This window comes from Musa acuminata, chromosome BXJ1-3 (assembly GCF_036884655.1).
Source record: "Musa acuminata AAA Group cultivar baxijiao chromosome BXJ1-3, Cavendish_Baxijiao_AAA, whole genome shotgun sequence".
Lineage (NCBI taxonomy): Eukaryota > Viridiplantae > Streptophyta > Magnoliopsida > Zingiberales > Musaceae > Musa > Musa acuminata.
This window is the reverse complement of record NC_088329.1, coordinates 38,990,538-39,012,294: the sequence shown is the minus strand read 5'-3', so window position 1 is coordinate 39,012,294 and position 21,757 is coordinate 38,990,538. Positions and strand designations below refer to the sequence as shown.

At 37.6% G+C, this 21,757-nt stretch overlaps 2 protein-coding genes and 1 non-coding gene across 5 annotated transcripts; all 3 read right to left on the bottom strand.

Moving 5' to 3' along the window:
• Positions 1-402: 402 nt before the first annotated feature.
• On the bottom strand, positions 403-1,317 carry LOC103979164 (uncharacterized). The gene has a single exon (XM_009395219.3). The coding sequence runs from the start codon at positions 1,081-1,083 to the stop codon at positions 616-618; it is 468 nt and encodes a 155-aa protein (XP_009393494.2). The 5' UTR covers positions 1,084-1,317; the 3' UTR covers positions 403-615.
• Positions 1,318-2,179: 862 nt separating this feature from the next.
• Positions 2,180-21,363, bottom strand: LOC103979165 (uncharacterized protein At5g08430). Of its 3 annotated transcripts, XR_010492999.1 has the most exons (11): positions 20,918-21,358; positions 17,563-17,642; positions 16,884-17,074; positions 15,710-16,592; positions 15,292-15,413; positions 14,998-15,057; positions 8,602-8,652; positions 8,250-8,320; positions 7,973-8,112; positions 2,750-3,374; positions 2,180-2,659 (listed from the first exon to the last, which is right to left on the bottom strand). XR_010492999.1 is itself a non-coding variant. In XM_009395220.3 (10 exons), the coding sequence occupies exons 1-10, from the start codon at positions 21,010-21,012 to the stop codon at positions 3,064-3,066; spliced, it is 2,004 nt and encodes a 667-aa protein (XP_009393495.1). In that variant the 5' UTR covers positions 21,013-21,357; the 3' UTR covers positions 2,729-3,063. The 3 variants fall into 3 exon arrangements, 1 of the variants encoding a protein (XP_009393495.1); XR_010493000.1 differs by lacking the exon at positions 16,884-17,074 and having other exon boundaries at positions 20,918-21,363; XM_009395220.3 differs by lacking the exon at positions 2,180-2,659 and having other exon boundaries at positions 2,729-3,374; positions 20,918-21,357.
• Positions 21,364-21,675: 312 nt separating this feature from the next.
• Positions 21,676-21,757, bottom strand: TRNAS-AGA (transfer RNA serine (anticodon AGA)). Its single transcript has one exon. It is a non-coding gene; the product is annotated as a tRNA-Ser (tRNA).

The window sequence follows — 21,757 nt, the reverse complement described above, 5'->3', positions numbered from 1 at the left end:
GAGATCTAAATGGGTGAAATTCATGTGCATGCATCTTCAATAATCTATGCACTTCAACATTTATAAGAACTATCAGAAGTAGAGTTAAGAGTCATCAAAACACATCACAAGTACCCAACCCAAGAAAATGCTGTTGCCACAAAGCCTTGGACATCAACTGCTTAACAAGATGGAAATAATAGAACCAATTCACAAAGATTAAAATCATTCAGAAAAGCTTTTGCTGACCACCCACCATCAATGACATAAGCAGCAAATTAAAGCACAACCCTTTCCCCGAAGAACAGTAAAAGAATGTTGATGGAGATTTGTTCTCACTGACCCAATTAGGAATATGAAATAGAAGCGAAGTTATCAAGATGAGTCGAAGGAGAGAAAACTTTACTTATTAGATCTAAACTGTTGAGAAATTAGGGTTTGTTATTGAGGAATCGCAAAAGTTTGCGACACTAAATAATTATTGATGCCATTGAATTTTGGGATCAAAAAGATTTTGGTCTAATTCATAATCTTACAGAAACTTATTCCCTTCAACACACTCACCCCAAAAGATCTTGAACTAACATCCATAAGAAGGAAGAGGAGAAGATAACTACCCAAGAAGAAGCCGCAGGCTTACGACACCATGGGCAGGGCGGTGGCGCAGTCGAAGCCGCAGCTGCATCGCGGGCACTCATCGAAGTTGGAGACGGGGAAGGAGGCGGAGAGGGGACCGACGTAGAAGCTGATATCGTAGTCGTTCCTCACCACCTCGTTGATGCCGAACCAGGCGAACAAGACCTTGACGCTCACCCCCTTCAAGTCCATCAGCGATCCCGACTTTACCTTCCCGGTGATCTTCCGGTCGTACTTGAGTATGTACCCTCCCTCCACCTTGAACTCGCAATTCCCGCTGAGGTACACCTCGAAGCCCCCATCCCCGTTCAATATGTAGCTCTTCACGCCCTCGGGGAGGATTCCCTTGGGGAAATCGAACTTCTCCAGCATCTCGTAGGCGGAGGGAGTCTCGGAAACCGAAGCCTCGAGGGCGAGCGCGGAGATCAGGAGGAGGAAGAGACAAGATCGAATTTTGAGGACCGGCATTGCCGACAGGTGGGATTTGGCGACGGCTAAAGACTGGAATTCTTGTAGAGAAATCGGAGAACAAGGAGTAGATGAGAGTTTGGGCTTCAAAGGAAAGGGGTTTTGATGCCGGAGGAAGGAGGAATTGATTTCAAGAGAAGGAAGAAGAAGCGTGGTTTCATCGAAGACGAGAGAGAGAGACAAAAGGGTTGGCAACAGACTGGAGATTTGGATGCATTGGAGTTGCGTCTAAGAACGCTAAAGACCAAAACATATACGTACTCACAAGAGACCAAAATCCTTTCCCCAAACCAATCCATCTAAACTTCATCACCTGGCTAAGACGATCAAAGTTTGTTTTGGATCTTTGCATGCCATCATATGAGAAATAATCGATTTTTTCCTTCCAAGAAAATATTATCTACTGGTCTCTCCATGATTTTCCAAACTCCATATTTTTTTATTTTTAGATTAATCTTTTTATCATAATAAAATTTTGCTTAAATATTAATCAAATGATGATATACGAGACCCACTTATCACGGTTGAAAGCCTGACGTATCTTTTTGTTATACAACTGCCAACATTTTTATGAGTTCCAAGTGTTGTCACAAATTACTCATCAAAATTTTCCCTGGACAATACGATGGTGATATACTAAACCCACTTATCACAAAGTTCCAATAGAAGGTGCTAACTAGTCATATCACCACAAAGTTTTAGGATCAAAACTAGTCTCATTTGTATGACTTGCAAGTGGCACGACCTACTCATCAAAATTATACCAGGACACTAATATAATAGTGATATACTAGACTCATCATAAAGTGCTAACTAGCCTGATGGGTAAAAACTTCGTATCATCACAAAGTTCTGGGATCAAAACTAGTCTCCATCATTTTCCTTTTGTAAGAAGAAAAAGGTTGGTTATGGAGATGATGTTTGCCATGGTGGATTCCATCTCTTTCTCTGAAGAAAATGATTCATCTTGGAAACAAATAATGCTCGACTTGCTAATTCCTGAATACACCATTCTTCTCCTACTACTTACTATGCATGAAGTTGGAAGCAACCCCCTCTAATGATTAACCAAATCAAATTCATAATCTGGCACAAGTTTAGGTAGCAACAAAGATTTCCTGATACATCATCCTAGGTAACAATTTATCTACATTGGCAGTTGGCACATCAGGGATGGAACTCAAGTCTCTCAACTGTTACTAAGAAAAATTTACTACTGCACAATACCAAAAGAAAACTATGGCAGTATCATGTTTTCTTTAACCAGTAGCCTGAAGAAATAAATCCAAATGCATCAAGATAAATTATTTGAGCAATAAAATCATATGAAGAGGCTCTTACTTGACACAAGTCAAATCAACAAGAGAATGATGATGAGAAAGTAGACACCGTTCCATCTTCTGTCAAAATTATGACAATCTTCATTTTCGTGCTGAAACGCTTGGGAAATTATGCTAGTGAAAACACTTGAAATGGAGAAAATTTTGTGTTAGAAATCTTAACTCCACGTGTGAGATTCTTGTAAACATCATCACCTCTGCTACCAGATGGCCTTCCACATCTTACTGGAGCTTTTCTGCAAACAGTTGCTTAGACTGCAATGAAGCACTCATCTACAAAACCAATATTAGGATGCAATGAATCATTCGATAAAGTTGAATCTCACCTGATTAATCTTTAAATTCAAATTCTGACTGCTAATCCATTAACTCATGACTTGGAAAGAACTGCAATCTAAAAGGATGACCTATGCATACTGCAGTGACTCAAAAGCAACAGCAGCTGCAAGCTGCAAAATCTACTTCTTTCAGTAAACACAAGTGCCTTTAATAAATTGGTCTAAACACATGTGCAGCTTTCTATCTCCACCTGCCTTTCACAAATGTCGTTGGGTATAGATGTCGAAATCTATAAAACAATTGGGCCAAGCAGAGTCTCCACCTTCCTTTAATAAATTGCACATAGAGAAATTTGGAGATACTATTGATATAGACGGAGTGCATCTGTCAACAAAATGGCATCTTCTCTTGACTGGCCTGTTTTCCAGACCTTAAAATCTTCATCGAAAAAGCCTTCTCTCATCCAATACCTTAGAGATACCATGTCAAACGGTCCTTGTTCATTGCCAGAAGGGTCAACATAATGCCATGTCTTGTCTTCATCATCAACGTGGTCGCTTATTCGCATATTGACAGTTATCTTAGAATCTTGAACTCCATGGTCTTCTTCGATTTCAATTACATGACCACTGCCAGAATTATTGACATCAGCAGCTTTTGGCAGTTGGCACTCTGCAACAAAGACCAGGTCAATAGAAGAAAGATTATATTCTCATGTAAAGAGTGGAAAACAATGAGTAACAGCTCCATTGTGCAACATCTAAATGAACCAGAGTGCTTTTGTTGTAGAGCTGTGTTATAAGGACAGCATATGGCAGGAAAAAACATAATTTGAGAAATCAGAATAAGAGGTGAGAAATCGGAAAGTTCAAAATGTTCATAAAAGGCAGCAGGTGAAGATGGTTTTTGACCAAAGACGATCGACCCAGCTGAAGTCCAAGTTCGGCCACTGCCCAAAGATTCAGGCCCAGGCTCAAGTTCGGTCAAGCAGCATCAGATCCAATTCAATCCCTCCTAGATCACTAGGAGTTGCACTCGAAGTGAAAAGGCTTCACTGATTATGAGTCTAGAGTCCCCCGCATGGGACTAAGAGTTGGACTCCAATTGAGAATCCTTCTCTAGTAAGAGTCGTCCCCCTCTACAATTATAAATAAAATGGTTTGGCAGCCCCATAGGAGCATGGAATTGAGAGAGAGGTGACAGCAAGAGAGAACCATTTAGAAGTCCGAGATATTGCTCAAGAAGTCGAAGCTTGTTACTTAGGAAGTCTTTTTGTAATTACATGATCAGATATTCTTTTTTCAAGAAGCAATCAAGATCATTTTTCCCTTTTAGTTTTCTCTTCTTCCACCATCTCTATCAATCCTCCCACAGAGCGTAAATCCGCTCAGAGGAAGGATCAAGATCCCCAAATCCTTCCCCTAAACAGAACAAGTGGTATCAGAGAGTCGATCCTCAGCTGTGCATGTTTACGACGAATATAAAATTCAAGTGAACTTCAGGATTTGGAGATTCAACACCAATCGTCGACGAAAAGAGATGACAATGCAATGCAATAAAGTACTCCAACAGCATCGCCAAATCTTGTTGCCCAAGTCACATAGCTCATGCAAAAGATGAAGGATATAATGTGTCGGATCCAATCCCAAGCCAACAAGACAACAAAACGCGACGCAGATAAGTGTGTCGCAGCAAAGACACTCTGTCAGTATAGCCTTGTTATTTATCTTTTGTCTCGTTGTTAACTCTTATTGTTAATAGTTACTTATTGTTAATAACAATGATATTAACTATTGGTTAACTCTTGTTAATAATGGTTAATGGTTGAGTTCTTTAACAATGGTTACACAAAACATGAGTTCTTTAATACTTTTATAGATGGTTAATCTTATGTAATTTGTTGTTTTGGTGGCAATCTTTTGAATAAAAAATTATATGAAACTCATATATTATGTAATTTCTATTTAACGATTGCTTTTATCCTTAATAGTATTTTTTTATAATTGTTATATTGGTAAGCGCCTCGCTTCGCTCCACCGAGCACCTTGGGTGTTTTTCAAACCTTGGCACTTTTGAGTGTCTTTGACAACACTACCTCTTCATGTCAAGAGGGAAATTACTGCTAACATACTAAGGTAACTACCACTACCTTAAGTAGTTTTCCTCTTGACATGATGTAGTGGTTTAGTTAAGACCCCATGATCCTTGTAGTATAACAATGATGAGTCAGTTCCTATAACTAATAGAGTCTAAGTTCATGGGCAAGATAATTAAGTATTAGGTACTATAAATAGTATCTTGCACTGGAAACATGAAACAAGCATTGAGGATTTGTTCTAAGCTTTATTTATTGCTTCATACTAGTGTTCTTGTTTAGTAGCATCTCTTTCAAACACTTGCAATATTTTGTTTTGTGTTTCCTTGTTCTTCTAACCCTATTATTTATGGTATGAGAGTCAAGTTCAAGCTGAACAGGACAATTAGGAAATTATCATGACATCTAATAGAAAACCTATAAGCATTTCTCAACCTCTTATCCATACCTTGGGAAAATGCTATGAGTTTTAGTGTATTAAGATAAAAACTCTATTCAAGTCTTAAATTTCAAGTCTCAAAAACGTTGGGAGTTAGTAGAGAACAGAAACGTTGTTCCATGTAAAAAATCTAATAAGCTATTTTTCTTCATTTAATAGTTTGTTCACCTACTACTCAAGGCAAGTTTAGTTGATACTTCAAAATGAAATTCAAGATTCATCGAAGGTTATTACAGTAAAATTTCAAACCATTCATCGTGATATTTAAATTTGTTCATGAAAAATAATAAATTGGTTCAAGATTTTCCATCACGAGTGACTTCAATTGTTAGACAAATGAAATCTTATGATGAACATCATCATGATCATCTTGTTGTTGTAAAAGTTTTGAGAAACTTGACTCTGAAATTTGATCATATTGTTGCAAAAAAAAACCACTTCTTCATTTGAACTAATGGGTTTGTTGCAAGGTCACTTGAAAAAAAATGAGGAAAAGACATTTCAAGTCAAGGGCAGGCTTCCACTTCAAAAGATCAGGATTTTGTGCACAGGAAATGGAAGAGGAAGAGGTTACTTTGACGGATATGATGAACAAAAGTAATCAAAAGTAGTCAAAGTTTGCATAGCTTTCAGCATTAGTTGTGAACATTTTGTTGCAGCAGTCATGTGAAATGTTCTTCATGTTTTGTAAAGGAACTCTGGACAGTTTGATTGGTCTGTTGCTTATGATGTCTCTTTTCATTTGACAGATATTCATATGTTCCTATCCAATTTAAGTCAAAGATTTCTTATTTCCAAGGAAAGGCGGACTTCAGAGATACTGAAACGTATGAGTTTTTGTTCAAGGATTATTGGGAAATTATAAGAGTGAAATTCAACACAATTATTGCACAAAGTTTAGTCACATAAAGGCATATTATTGGAAAAGATAAAACATACGTAAAAGAAAAAAAAGAAAATAGCAAGTTGTTCATGACTCACTTGCAAGTTAATAATGTCACAAATAATATTTGATTTTTGAATAATGGATATTCTAATCATTTGTTAGGCATTGTTTAGAGTAGAGAGTTAGACCTTGTGATAATGAGCAAATCCAAGTCGAAGAAAAAAAAATAGTTGAGGTGAAAACTAGTCAAGGTAAGGTAAAGCATCTTGGCAATGTTTTCTTTGTTTCTAACTTGTCACATAACTTGTGGCTATGCCAAGTGTGGGACAATTCAGGAATGATGGATATGCAGTTACATTTGACAACGATTCATACACTATCAAACAAAGAAAAACATTTGGTTTAATTATAATAAATGTTTGTATGACTCAAAACAAGATTTTTTACTTGATGTTTCAAATGCTGAAAATAGCATGTGCAAGTCAAAAAAAATAAGTCTAATTTATGTCATTTAAGATATAGACTTGGGCTAAAAGTTTTCAGGCAAAAAAAAATTATTTTTGCCTTTTTAGATTGCCTAAAATTAATGTACATGATGTATGACAAATAAACGAAGAAATCTTGTAAAAGCACAACTCATTGTCTCGAATTAGTTCATGTTGAGCTATGTGGACCTATGAACATAAAATCTTTTAGCAAAAGTTGATATTTTCTATTATTTAATTATTATTATAATCACATGAGTTGGTATATTTTCTAAAATACAAATTTGAAACCTTTGATAATTTAAGAAAATTCAAGGAATTTGTGAAAAGTCAAAGTGGTAGTTGCAGAAAGACATTTCAAATAGCCAAAGATGATGAATTTTTATCTAATGAATTTAATGCTTTCTGAGAAGAAAATGACATTTGTAAGGAATTGATAGAAACATATACATAGAAGCAAAATGGTGTCGCCAAATACAAGAATCGAATGGTTGTTGAAATGACAAGAAACTTGCTTAACAGCATGTAACTTCCAAATCAATTTTGGGCTTACAATTTGTTTACTTGTTGTACATTCAACATTTCACCCATATGGGCTATTCTAAATTAAACTCCTTGTGAAGCTTTGCATGATATGAAGCCAAGGGTAAACCATTTAAAAATTTTTGAATGTATTATTTATGCTTTGGTAGATTCACAAAATCGTTATAAACTCGATAAAAAACCTGAAAAATACAAAATAATTGGTTATTCTTTGTAATCTAAAACATATCGGTTATATAATACCCTTAATGACAAATTTATTATTAACAAAAATTTCAAGTTGGAATTAGGAGAATACTGAAGGTGAAAACACATTCAAATTCCAGATCCAACAAATTCATCATCTGCCAACAAATTCACCATCAGCCTCTGATAATTCCATAGATGAAACTCCATAAAAAAAATAAAATAGATCTTTAGTAAAAATTTATGATTAACATTTACTTTGTTTATTTCAGATCCAACAAACTTTGAAGAAACACTTGAAAATGATGAATCAAAAGAAATGAAACCTAGGAGTTAATAAACCTGCCTAAACACAAAAGGTTATAGGACTGTAATGGTTGCTCAAGATAAAGTATAATACAGACGAAAGTTTTTAGAAGCGGAAGGCAACTATTATAACTCTCAACAGATATGCCACCACCAAACTGCCACCCATACTATATGGGTATTATACGTATTATAACTATTATAACTCTCAACAGATATTGTAAATTGTACCACCAATTTACAATAATAACATGCATAATTTAACCAGAAGAAGATGCATATACTTTGCTTAAATAATGTGTAACTTAAGCCCATGTGAAAGCAGCCAACCTGAAGAAATAGGTGGACCATTGGTAGTCTTCACCTTAGTTTGAGATATATCAGCAACCACTGTTGGAATCTCTTGAAGAAGGCGCTTTCGCTCTTCAGATGTACGAAGCTTTTCTCTTTCATCAATATAAGCAAAAAGTGTAGAAGCCAGAAAAGGTCAAGGGTTAAATAATGTCAAATGAAGTTTTCTAGTTATTAAAAAGAAAATAATTGAATGCATGTTATGTTATACATGGTAAGCATGCATCCATGTTTTTTATCCTAAATCTAAGGATATTCTCTGCGCCATCCTTTCTCATTAGCTCGATCTATCAGTTTTTGTAACTTCAAAACTTCCTTATCAATCCACTGTGAAATGAAATATTTAATCAGCCTCATAAGAATAAAATAAAAGATAATTAGCATATTAGGCAAGAAATGAACTAGAGATCTTGTGATATGTAAATATTTCCTACATCTGTTCCCTTGCATAAAAGAACTATGGTGGTATCAAATAGTAACATGCAATGGGCCAAGAGCCAATCCCATTTTATCTATTGCCAGCATCACTTATTTATTCAACAAGAAATAATAGGAACCAAAAATTACAAATTTGACTATTGTATTTTACACAATACAGATATACATACATGATTCATTATGTCAGCATGAACACTTCTGATCTTCTTTTCAAGCTCTGCCTGCGAAAACAATAAATTTTAGCATATAACAACATAATTACAACAATATACACTTTTGAGCTCTCTGAAGACAAGTAGATGTCATATACACTTTTGAGCTCTCTCAATATACACTTTTGAGCTCTCTGAAGACAAGACAAGTACTAATTCATGAACCGGCTTCAGCCTTTAGGAGCATGGCGGACCCCTACAATAGCTGGAGCGCATCTACTTTTCTTCGCCGCCAAGAAAAGACGAGTTGAGCCTCGGGGAGCCACTCGTAGTAATAGTACAAAGGAATCTGCTTTCCTTTGCCACTAAGAAGAATTAGAAATATATCAGGTGAAAGGATAAGAACGCGATGGGGCCCAATGAGTACCCGGTTCTCACCTCTCCCTCTATATATTTCCTAGTTCAGTCTCTTGCAGGACACGGTCGAAAAACCAGAGTTCTACTTGAGGAAACTAAGAGTCTCTATCCAGTCTTTTGTAAGCATTTTAAGCTTTCTATAGTTCTTTGTGCTTATCATTTCTTACAAATTTCTGGAAGTTCCGCTACTTATTTATGCGCTATTCTAGTTACTGGTATCAGAGCAGCATCCACGTCAAGCCGGATCAGTTACAACACCGCTGATGACGAAACATTCAGCGATGAAGAGGAAATCCGAAGCCATACAATTGCTGTCGAAATCCAACTATCCGACGATAGCGAAGGTGAAACAGAGGAATTACGTGATAACCTTAACTATTGGTTTCAGGATAATCACGTTTCAGAAGGTGGTGGGGAACGGGAACTACCATACCCCCAAAAATTCAAAGAAGAAGTAGTAGCAGCAAGCCTAGAGGAAGACTTGGCAATGGAATATCCGCAACTAGCAAGACTATCTCAGCAGATATACTCATCCTCCGCTGTCTCAAACTACAGACCACCTGCAGATACTACCATGGGGCCAGCAAATTACCCCCAGCAGTAAATGTTGAGTCTACAAGCCAGAGACCAACGTATGAAGGCTACACAAGGCAACCAAGGTTCAAAGCAAAAGATTTTTCAGAAGCTTGGAACCTTCCATCAGTCTTCCAGCAACAAGGAGCCATGTTCATAATCCCATCCCAGTTGGGAATGTTCGACGAGGTATTCATGAGGTGGGAATCTATCACAAAGAATTTGGTTTCCCTTCAAGGATTTACTGACCCACAGGCTAAAATGGAATTTATTGAAAACCTACTGGGCGAATCTGAAAAATTAGCCTGGATACAATGGCGAATGGCGTATCCAGAGGAATACCAACTTCTGATGGCCAACGCTGATGGCACGGGAGGAACTCAGAATATCCTCTCGCAACTAAGAACAATATTTATTTTAGAAGATCCATTTCAGGGATCAACAATCGCCCAAGAAGAAGCATACAGAGACCTCGAAAGGTTATCCTGCACTAACCTGAAATACATTATACAATTCCTAAATGATTATATGAGGCTTGCATCCAAGACAGGACGGTTATTCACAAGCCCAGAGCTCTCGGAAAAATTATGGTCAAAGATGCCTGGAGAGCTGGGAAGGAAGATAAAGGGAGCGTTCGAAGCTAAATACAGGGGAAATACGATAGGGGTCATCCCAAGAATTCTTTTCTCCTACAAATACTTAGAAGCAAAATGCAAAGATGCTGCATTCAAAAGGGCATTAAAAGACTTATCTTTCTGCAGTGAGATGCCAATCCCAGGATACTACAATAAACTGGAAAGGAAATTTGGGGTACGAAGATCCACTACTTATAAAGGTAAACCCCACTCATCACATGCCAGGATTGAGAAGAGAAAGCACCTAATCAGAAATAAAAGGTGCAAATGCTACCTGTGTGGCGAAGAAGGACATTTCGCAAGGGAATGCCCAAATGATAAAAAGAATATCAAAAGGGTAGCAATGTTTGAACAACTTGAGCTTCCTGAAGACTACGAGATTCTATCAGTACAGGAAGGAGAAAACCAAAGTGATGCCATCTACTCCATATCTGAAGGAGAAGACGTTGAAAACCTAGAATATGGTATCCACTCTTTTACTCAAAAAATTTTTGCACTAATTGAAGATGGCAGGACCTGGTGGATAGGACCCGAGTCGGGCTACAAAGCAAGGGTCCAAGTCTCCCAAACCCAAGCCGAATGCCACCATGTGTGGGAAATCAACGGGGACCTACCAGCAAACCTAGAAAAGTGCAACTGCTGCAAACGAATCTCTCAAAGAAGACACAAGAGGCACTGCCCCTTGTGCAAAATCACCTCATGTGGGATGTGCAGCATGTATTACTTTGACAAAAGGACTCCTGTAGCACAAGAAGAACCAGTCAGGTACGAACCAAGAAATCTCCTTCAACAACAGCAAGATTATATTAACCATTGTGAAGCAGAGATTAGGAAACTTAAAATGGCCATAGAGTCAAGACAGGAAAAGGCCAAGGAACTTGAAGAAATGCATATCCAAGCAATTACCACAGCACAAGAAAACCTACGCCTGCAACAGGAAGTACAGGAATGGAAAGAAAAATAGAGCCAGCTTGAGCAAGAAGCCATGGAGGTCGAAAGACTAAGACTGGAAAAGGCTGACTTACAAAGAGAAATACTGGAAAACAAAGAAGAAACTGAAGAAGCATTCGTTCTATTGGCGGAAGAAACCCAGAAGGTCCTATCAGTAAAAACAAAAGAGGCAAGCGGCCCAAGAAAGGCCAAAAATATGTTGTTCAACCTGAAGGTACAAATAGAAATACTAAACATTCCGCCATTCGAAGTTAATGCTATATTAGATACTGGAGCAACAACCTGCTGCATAGACGAGAACGCTGCACCAGACGATGCAATGGAGGCAAATCCCTACACAGTACATTTCAGCGGAATTTCCTCGAAGATGACTGCGAACAAGAAATTAAAGGGAGGTAAGATGACAATAGGGGATAATACCTTCAGAATCCCCTATACTTATGCCTTCGCAATAGAATTAGGAGACAACATCCAGATGATAATCGGATGCAACTTTATCAGGGCAATGCAAGGAGGAGTTAGGATTGAAGGTAACATGGTTACTTTTTATAAAAACCTAACAACTATCAACACCCTGCCTTACATCCCAACAGCCGCAGCAATAGAAGAATTGGACCTAGAGGAAGACGATTATATTCAGATCCAAGAGGCAGTATTTTATTCAGCAGAAGCTCAGCAAAGCGACAAATATATAACGGCCAAGTTCGGAGGCCTATTGGACCAGCTGAAAGTCCAAGGATACATAGGGGAGGATCCCCTAAAACATTGGGGAAAGAATAAAATAACTTGCAAACTGGAGATCAAAAACCAAGATTTTGTGGTAGAAGACAAACCACTAAAACGTTGTTGGATATCGGGGTCATCAGGCCAAGCAAAAGTAAGCACCATCCTTGTCCAGGCAAAAGAGGCTTTCTCCAGGCATGTGAAAGCGTTGTTGGATATCGGGGTCATCAGGCCAAGCAAAAGTAAGCACCGAACTACTGCCATAATTGTCAATTCTAGAACTACTATTGACCCCATAACAAGAATTGAAAAGAAAGGAAAAGAGAGGATGGTTTTCAACTACAGGAGGCTTAATGACATCACAGAAAAAGATCAATACAACCTTCCCGGCATCAACACCATCCTTAAGAAGGTCAGCAATAGTAAAATTTACTCAAAATTTGATTTAAAATCTAGCTTTCACCAGGTAGCTATGCACCCGGATTCTATAGAATGGACCGCATTCTGGGTCCCCGAAGGACTATATGAATGGCTGGCAATGCCCTTTGGTCTCAAAAACGCCCCGGCCGTGTTCCAAAGGAAAATGGACACCTGCTTCAGGGGCACAGGACATTTCATTGCAGTATATATTGACGATATTCTGGTCTTCTCAGAGAATGAAAAAGACCATGCACAGCACTTAGCTCGAATGTTGGAGATATGTCAGGAGAACGGCTTAGTCTTAAGCCCTTCAAAAATGAAAATTGCGGTAAGAGAAATTGAATTTCTCGGGGCAATTTTGGGAAATTCTAGAATCAAGCTACAACCCCATATTATCAAAAGGATCATTGGCTATCAAGAAGAAGATCTCACTACAAAGAAAGGCCTCAGATCGTGGTTAGGAATCCTAAACTATGCAAGAAACTATATACCCAACCTGGGCAGGCTTTTAGGCCCGTTATATTCAAAAACAAGCCCAACTGGAGAGAAAAGGCTAAACGAACAGGATTGGAAATTAATTAGAGACATCAAAAACCTGGTACAAAATCTCCCAAATCTAGAGGTACCCCCATAAGACTGTTTCATAATACTTGAAACAGACGAATGCATGGAAGGATGGGGAGGAATCTGTAAATGGAAAAAACAGAAACATGACCCCAGAAATACGGAAAAAATATGTGCCTACGCTAGTGGAAAATATAGTCCAATCAAGTCCACCATAGACGCTGAAATGCATGCAGTCATGAAAACTCTGGAGGCGTTAAAAATTTATTTTCTTGATAAAAAGGAGATCATCATCAGAACGGACTGTCAAGCAATAATAAGCTTCTTCAACAAGTCTGCTCAAAACAAACCCTCAAGGGTCAGGTGGATGGCCTTTGTGGACTACATTACCGGAAGCGACGTGGAAGTCAAATTTGAGCACATCGAAGGGACCAGTAATATTCTAGCCGACTCTTTATCACGACTAATAAATATTTTGATTTCAGGATAGCCGAACGAACAGATACTCCTACTAACAGAAGCCACCCAAGAGGTTCAAGCCCAGCCGAATCCAAGGGCAGCAATGCACCTGAGTCAACTAATAAACCAGGTGACCTCTTCACACAATACCAACAAGAACTGGATAAGCTCAAATCCAGAATGCAAAGGCCAGGAGGACTCCCACTCAATGAGATGGGACTCGCGGAAAGAAGACTCGGAGCAATTCAAAAGGAAGCCGCCCGACAAGCATGTGAGGCACTTCAGCAATTCAGGAATATCCACTCAATGAAGACAAGAGAGTATCAAAAAAGGAGTGGAGGAAAAGACAACCGGTACAAAGACTGGCTACCAGTTGTCCTCCAGCAACAACAACAGCTGGAAAGAGCTTTGGCGTTAACAAAAGATGTTTCACAAAGGACAGACAGGAATAAGATAAAAACTACTTTATGAGCAAAACAAATATAAATTTTCAAGGAAAAGAAAATAATGATATATGGAAATAACAAATATAAATTTTCAACACACTGTTGCTCTGTGAAAAAAGGAAGAATCACTTGTATTAAACTTAAGATCTATGAAAACCTCAGAGATATTTTGTCAGGAACCACTGAATCAGAATGCATTTCGATTCATGAAGGCTATATACATGCACAAGAAATGTGGGTCAAGCAAATTATTGTACACCTTGCTCAACTAATCCATATTCCATTCAAATATTGTCCTTTCCTGACTTGTACATGAGAATGCAAAACACGAGATGTTTTCTTATAAAAGAATGCAACTTTGGTTTCATTCTTTTCTTAATATCTTAAACAAGGAAGAACATGACATGAAACTATATCCATATCAAGTGCCATGAACTCTCTATACTCTGATCTGCATGCAAACCGCCCAGTTTCATGCATGGTCAAAATTTCACAGTTTCAACCAGTTTGATTACAAACCAATCAGTCTCGACTGAAACCAGTTGAAACATCCCAAAAAGGCCCTTGACATACCAAATTGATCAAATTTTCCTCTACCTGACTATCTCTCCATATCCCCTCTTCAGCTCACCTTCTACACCCAAAAAATTGTCCAATTCGGCCAGTGTTTCAACTTTCAAGTGCTCAACAAAGAGTGTTCCTCAAGGCTCTGACACCAGATGGGAAGGGGAACTAAGAAATCTTTTTTTTTTTCCCTTTTGTGCTGACACAATACCAGTCAAACCAGTGACTAGCACAGAAATGGTATTTGCAAAGGCAATCCTTCATTTTATTTTGTGAACAAGAGATATGATATCTCCTATTCTCCTGCCATGTTCACTTTTGCGACAATATAACAGACAACAGTCAACCCATATGTTAGCCAATCTCTTGCCCTATTGTTCACAAGCTTTTCATACACATGTAAGTTTCGTTCGCCACAAAAAATGTGACCTTCATATCTCCAAATTTCCATCAACAGCTTACGAAATTTACAATAAAACATTTGAAATTATTCAAGGAAATGAAATTATGAAATTCTTCAAAAAAACGACCCATAGTTGGAGTTGGCGGCACCTATTTATTGTAACAAACAATAATTATCAGAAAGATAGGAACAAAATAGAAAAATCTAGGCTCAAAGGTTTTCTATCACAACAAAAATAGTTTAGGAAAGATAAACTTACAACAGTGGGTCTTTTGAAAAGGCCTTTATTGGCCAACTGGAGAAGATCTTCACACTCATCCTACAATCGTAGATATGGAAAGTTTCACTGGACTTGCATAGATACCCACAAGTGTAGTTTACTATAAGAATATGAATTTTGAAACTAGCATCCTAGCAAACTTTATAAAAATAAAACATTCTATCTATAGGCAAATGTCATTCTTCTTTTAACAAATAAATATCCAGGTTACAAAAACCAAAAAGTGAAACAACTTTTCTTGTACAATACATGTTCAACAACCACAGAGCATACCTCATCAAAGTCATCATCGGATAGAAAAAATAATTGAACATCCGCATGATAATTGGAAACACGTAGAACCACATCTGTGGACATTGTGCCTACCTTGTATGTCTGTAGAGCCTTCTTAACACCTGTTAAAAAGTAATTGAATGATAAGTTTTCCAGAGAAACATCAATACTGTCCTTTATTAGGTTTGGAAACTAAAGCCAAGATGGCCTAGTGGCAATACTATTGATATATCATATATATGCCTTTTCTAGGTCCAAACACCACAGACGAAACAATCATCTATTCTTTTTAAGGAAGCAAATCACATCTTGATTGCTGCAACATGCCATTTTCAAGGTCATGAGAAGTGACCCTTTCTCAAACTGGATGTAAATTTGATTAAAAATTTTGTGAACACATGCAAGAGCACTATCAAACCTGTGACCTGCCCTAGCTTGTACCTCTTTTCAGGAACAAAGTAGAAATCTTCAGGATCTACCTTCACCCTCACAAAGCAGCCAGTAACTTTTTCTTCAAAAGTATCAGGACTTTTAAGAAATTCCATAATTAAAGATCTCTTCAAGTACACCGAATTTATGTTTTTCCTAACTATGGAAGCATAACAACTTTTAGGTGCTGCAGAAATATCTTCCTTATATTCCTTTGGCTGTAATTTATGTTCATCATATCCTGTGTTTTGCTTCTTTCGTCTTCCAAATGTGTCACCATCTTCTGAGCTAAAAGAAATTTCTTCATCTGAATCATCATTTGTGGCAAAGTGACTCTCCAACAAACTCTCTATCTTATGAAACTTCACTTTCCTTTTTCTGAATAAAGCATACAGTCTCTCATCACATATTACATTTTTTTTCTTTTTATTATCTGGATCATGAAGGTTGTTTCTATCAATGTAGTCCTTTATTATTTCACATGCATCCAACAGTGTAAGTGGTTCATTTGTGTCTCTACCAACAGATATAAGGAAGTTTATCAGCTCCACTGAACCCCAACTAATAAACACTTTTTTCTTTGACCTGGACCTCTTAATTGGTTTCTTCATTCTACCACATCTCCCTTTCAAATCCTCAAGAAATGACAACCCATCGTCAGAATTAATTTCCAAATCATCACCTTCAGATTCGACATCCTCTTCCTCAAGTTTGTCAGAATCTGATCCACCCTTGTAATTTTCACCTCTTTTAAGAAGAGCATTCGCTGCCTGAAGATCAATCAATGTCAGTCCTTCCTGATCCTTTATTATTTCCCAATAATCCTTGAACAAAAACTCATATGTCTCAGTATCTCTGAAGTCCACCTTTCCCTGGAAATAAGAAAAATTCGACTTCAATTGGATAGGAACATAGGAAAATCTGTCAAATGAAAAGAGACATATACTACAAATCAATCAAACTGTCCAGAGTTCCTTTACATAACATGAAAGATTTCACTTGAGTGCTGCAATAAAATGTTCACAACTAATGCTGAAAGCTATACAAATTTTAAAAGTTGCTAACATTGAAGATCATTCCAGAAATCAATTAAGGGTGCAGAAGCATAAAGTTTAATGCCAAAGGAATCTGTAATAATTAATGAAGATTTATGCAGAGGATACCCCATCTGAATCAACATCTATATTCTCTTCTATTAAAATTGCTAGCTTTAAGCAATTGTTGCAGAAGCCCTTTGTTCTTTTCTTGACTTGCACAAACTCAGCTTCCTTTATGCATGAGTAGCACACAGAGTTCGGGCAGCAGTAACATTGGAGAGCTGATGCCTTTTGGCAGATAAAGCAAGAATGCCAACCTGTCAGGTACATCAGGTCAACAAATCATGTCAAACCAAAGAGAAAGAATGGCATGGAATCACCATATCACAATCTTCATTCAGAGTAACTCCGAAAAACAGATCTTACTGCTGGTTTATCAAAGGCTTGCTACCAAAGCTTGGTTAGAGAGAGTCCAGAACACAGCATTAAATGATCTATCAAGGAAAATTTTCTTTCTATCAAACTTAACATGAAACCTACAGTTTTCCCTATTCTACACAATCAGTCTCACAATATGGAGACTGGGGACTACTCATCAGCTAGAAGGTTTCATAGGCTTATTGACTGCTAAATTATATTCTGGAATACTTTCACAATGTAACAACTGCTGAAGAATTATACCATATGCTGTTTGCCACAACCAGAAATTAAATGGAGTAAACATGTTACACCAAACAGCAGAAAAAACAATGATACTGCAATTTAACCAAAAGATGTAGGAAAGAACTGAGTTCAAGGCATTTACCACAGGTCCAACGTTCATCACTCTCCATGAATGAGGGATCCTTACCCACACATTGAGGATGGTAAGCTTTAAGACAATTCCTAGAAGGAAAATTGCATGATTTAGCATTGTGTATTCCAGCATATATCTCCTGAACCTACTCCTTTCACATTTTCGAGAACACAACCACTAGATCAAATGAATATTACAATGGTCCAAACATCAACCAAAGTTCAACAAAAAAGGTAGATCATGCAGGTGCTGTAGTGCCAGAGAAACATTGATATACAATTATACAGATAGATAGAGGATGCTGATCTGACATAATACACTTTATTGGTTAGGTTCCAGTACCAGTTATCTCAATAACAAGCCTCAACAGCAAAACGTATGACTCAAGAGGATCTTAAATAGTGTCACTAGGACCAACCAATGCCAATTAATCAGTCCATAATTGAAAAAGATATCATTCAGATACATAATTAGACAAAAGAGCATACTCGGAGTAACTTGTTGGGGGTTGTTAATTTCGGACAGTGAATCTATATAAAGAAATGGAAGAATATACCAAACAAAAAGCATTAGTAATTGATGCTGACATGACAGCTGAAGTAAATCATATAAGTTATAGGAGACAAATATAGGTACCACTAAGCACTAACACATATAGACATCAAATATATACGAGACATATAGGTCCCATGGGACAAAGCATTTGTGAAAAACATTTAGGCAATCCTAAACAAATCTACCTGAAAAGATCTAAAGAGGCAGTATAAGACTTGTTATAATAATTGAGTGCATCAAACATGGTATTTAAAGCAGATAATGTTATGTTTGAGTGGACAACAGATGATCAATATGGCTTGGTGACAAAGAAATATCAATAAAACATCCCTTAATTTAGGTTTCAGGTTTGAACTCCCCTAATCTGACAACAGTATCAAGTTATCAAGGGCATGAACAATCTGATGAATAAGCATTTGCTCACATGATGCAAGTATCCAATCAATGGAACATAACCAGTCCACTTCAAGAGGATGGCAATGGTCAAATAACTGACCCTGATTATGGAGCTTTAAGGTTCCGTGCTTCAATTTATATGCACCAAACCAACAACTTTTTCAACAAGTATCTTTTATCATAAACTTCAACTATTAACATTCGTATGTTCTACAAAAAGGACATACAGTAAGATAAATCTATTTGATGACTGAATGCCAATACTGACATTAATTATCATAAAAACGCAATATCTACTGGTAACAAAGTTTTTCAAGATGAAGAAATAACTGCATGATTTTATCAATAAGTACCAATGACCAACCAAAGAAGTTTGATAAGAAAGCTATCAACTAAATAAACCACAATATTGAAGCAGCATGAGATTTATGTATTAGGATATAAACAAATGGCCGATGTAAAAAAATGTGGCCACTAAGATTATACTGTCGGGAGTCAGACTCATGCACTCTACAAAAGAAGTATGGTATTGAATGGTCTTAGTTTACATGGATTTCAGATTACCTGTTTCCACATTGCAGGTTTTGGATTGTCCTACCATCTCTTCAGTATGGTCTCAAAAGAAAAAAAAACTCCAGTGAGCCTAAGAAAGTATTGCTTTTAGACTAGAATTTTCCGTATGTCTTCTCCAAGATTTTTTATAAAATCGCAAATACAATCTGTCATTCAATTATGTGTTTAGAAGAAAGTGACTTATCTAATGCATATTTATTTTAATGTAGTAATTAGACTTGCTTAATATGATATTAACCATCCCCGATATACAGATTTTTCTTTTAACATGTATCTATGAACAATCCAAAACTTAGCTAACTGTTGCAAGTAAACCTTGCTGAATTGATGATCTTCATCCTTCAAAGCTAAATTCTTTAGTATAGAATTTGTTTAGTATATGAATGACCCAAAACAGAATTGTCATCACCTGCTTCCAATCTTCATGGTTGCCAAGTCAGACAACTAGTATATGTCAAATGTCTAAGCTACGCGGAGTGACACACATGCAGCTACACAACATAGACTAATTAGAACCTTGAATTTTGCTTATTTATGACTGACAAGAAAATAAATCTAGGTCATGACAATTAATCCCTCTGTCGAGAGATGACTAATTAACAGTTTGTACTTGTAGAACCAACAGATAGAGACATTATTTACTACCACATCCCCAACGACTGGTTCACTTACTAGACTTGAGCATGCATTTGGCGTGTTATTCTTTGTGTTAACCATTTTTTACGATGTCGGTTTTAGATTAAAGATGTATTAGTAAATGAGAGTACTACCATGCACTTTTTGTACATATATGGAAGGATATTATAATCAAAATACCATCTTCATGTGATTATGCAACAATGAGAACATAATGGGGTTAGCCCTGCAATACTCACAGTGCCCTCCTGCTGAACTAAAGTCCTTTCTCTTCCACTGATCAATTTAAATTTGGATAATATAAAATCTAAGCTACAAATTAACAACATTTTGACGCAATGGAAACATCAACATGCTAGATATATGTCACACAACAAAGAGAAACAAGACTGTGAAGCAACCAAGAAAAAGCTATAAACAGAGTAGTAATAAAACTTTAGCAATTGACCAAGCTGAAGAATTACCTTCAATTTTAATGCCCATTCAATTATAGACAAGTATTAAATAGGTTAATTTTTAAGGGTACAACTCAATGCCATAATTAAGTTGCACCTTTGTAACCAAGGTAACTAAGGTGAGTCATGGAAATAGTTACAGGAGACCCTCCCAAACACCTTATTGGTGGTAGCCTCCTGCACCAAGCAACTCTTTTATTAAAGGGATCATGTTGAAAATGACCGTCCATAGTTCGTAACATCTAAATTTCTGTGATACTTATAGATGAGTATTTACCAGAATTTATTATTAAAAAAAATAAAAATAAAAAATTGAATAGAAAAAGCTTCAGATATTTCATTAGCAGTTGATCTCTCGTGAACAACAAGGATAAAGCAGCACAAGCCCTGATAGAAACCAATTTGATAATGGTAAAGATCTGTTTAAAATTTCGCTGTGCATTGGTGCAAGTCATCAATTTGGCACCATATGGACGGGACCTATCGAACAAGGGCTAATAAATAACGAACAGGCTGCCGAGTTTAGTATAATACTCGATCAAGCAAATATATGGATCACATAGGAGAATATATGGAGAAGAGATAATTATGCTATCAATGAAACGTTGACACCTGAAATACCACAACGAGAGTCAAAAAGGGAAAAATAAGAATGTAATCCCCACAACAAGTTGACATACAGCAATAAAATAAGCCACCATCGATGAGTGTGAAAGTAGGAAAAAGAAGAGAAACGAGATCGAGCTCACTTGAAATCGCAGACCCGCAGGTGCCCTCCATCCTTGCATGTGAAGCAGTAGTCCTCCGCTATCTCCTCCTTGTTCAACTTATTCTTCTTCATCATTCACCCTCCTTTACCCAGATACCGACTAAAGAAAAATTCTTTAAGTTATCCCCTTCACTCCTCTGCTCTAAGAACCCCAAAGACCTCCACAAAACCAGGACTATTTCCCCCACTCTCGTATTGCATGAAACAATCGATCGGAGACGCAGAAATCCATCATTCCTCTCCAAAGTCAAAACAAAATCCAAATTGAGCCCACGATCCAATCGGACTCCCGAGATCAGGGAAGAGCTCACCGAAACCTTTAGGGCGGGTTGGGCGAAGGCGAGAACCCCACGCGGAGAATCCACCGAACGAGAGGGGGCAGTCTCGAGGCTCTTGCACGAACCTCTTCTTTTTCCCTGTATTCTTTCTGTAATGTGTTAATGGAGAATCGCATTTCTCAAATGACTCTTATGTCCTCAGGATGAGAGTGTCACCCACGAGGCGAGCAGCGAAGCAGGCCCGTCCGATGGATAATCGGCGGTCGAGATGGGGAGAACGATGAGGGCGGTGGGGAAAAAGTGTGTGGGCGATTGGGTCGAGGAGGAGGGTTTAAACTTTGAACCGGGTTTGGTTATCTTTAATCGGGTCCAACTCGAGTAAATAAATGATGTCCCAGCTGGCCGTCCGATGGAAAATGGGCGGACAAGATGGGAGTACTGAGGTCGCGTTAAAAACACTCGTGGTCGGCAGGATTCGAACCTGCGCGGGCAGAGCCCACATGATTTCTAGTCATGCCCGATAACCACTCCGGCACGACCAC

What these genes read in the sequence shown, in the direction of transcription:
- LOC103979164 (XM_009395219.3), bottom strand. Translation starts at nt 1,083, where the DNA reads ATGCCGGTCCTCAAAATTCGATCTTGTCTCTTCCTCCTCCTGATCTCC.
- LOC103979165 (XM_009395220.3), bottom strand. Translation starts at nt 21,012, where the DNA reads ATGATGAAGAAGAATAAGTTGAACAAGGAGGAGATAGCGGAGGACTAC. An exon ending in CTGCGGGTCTGCGATTTCAA is followed by an intron (nt 17,643 to 20,917) that starts GTGAGCTCGATC and finishes TTTTCCTTCTAG; the next exon opens with GAATTGTCTTAAAGCTTACC. An exon ending in TGGTCCACCTATTTCTTCAG is followed by an intron (nt 3,375 to 7,972) that starts GTTGGCTGCTTT and finishes TCTTTGTTGCAG; the next exon opens with AGTGCCAACTGCCAAAAGCT.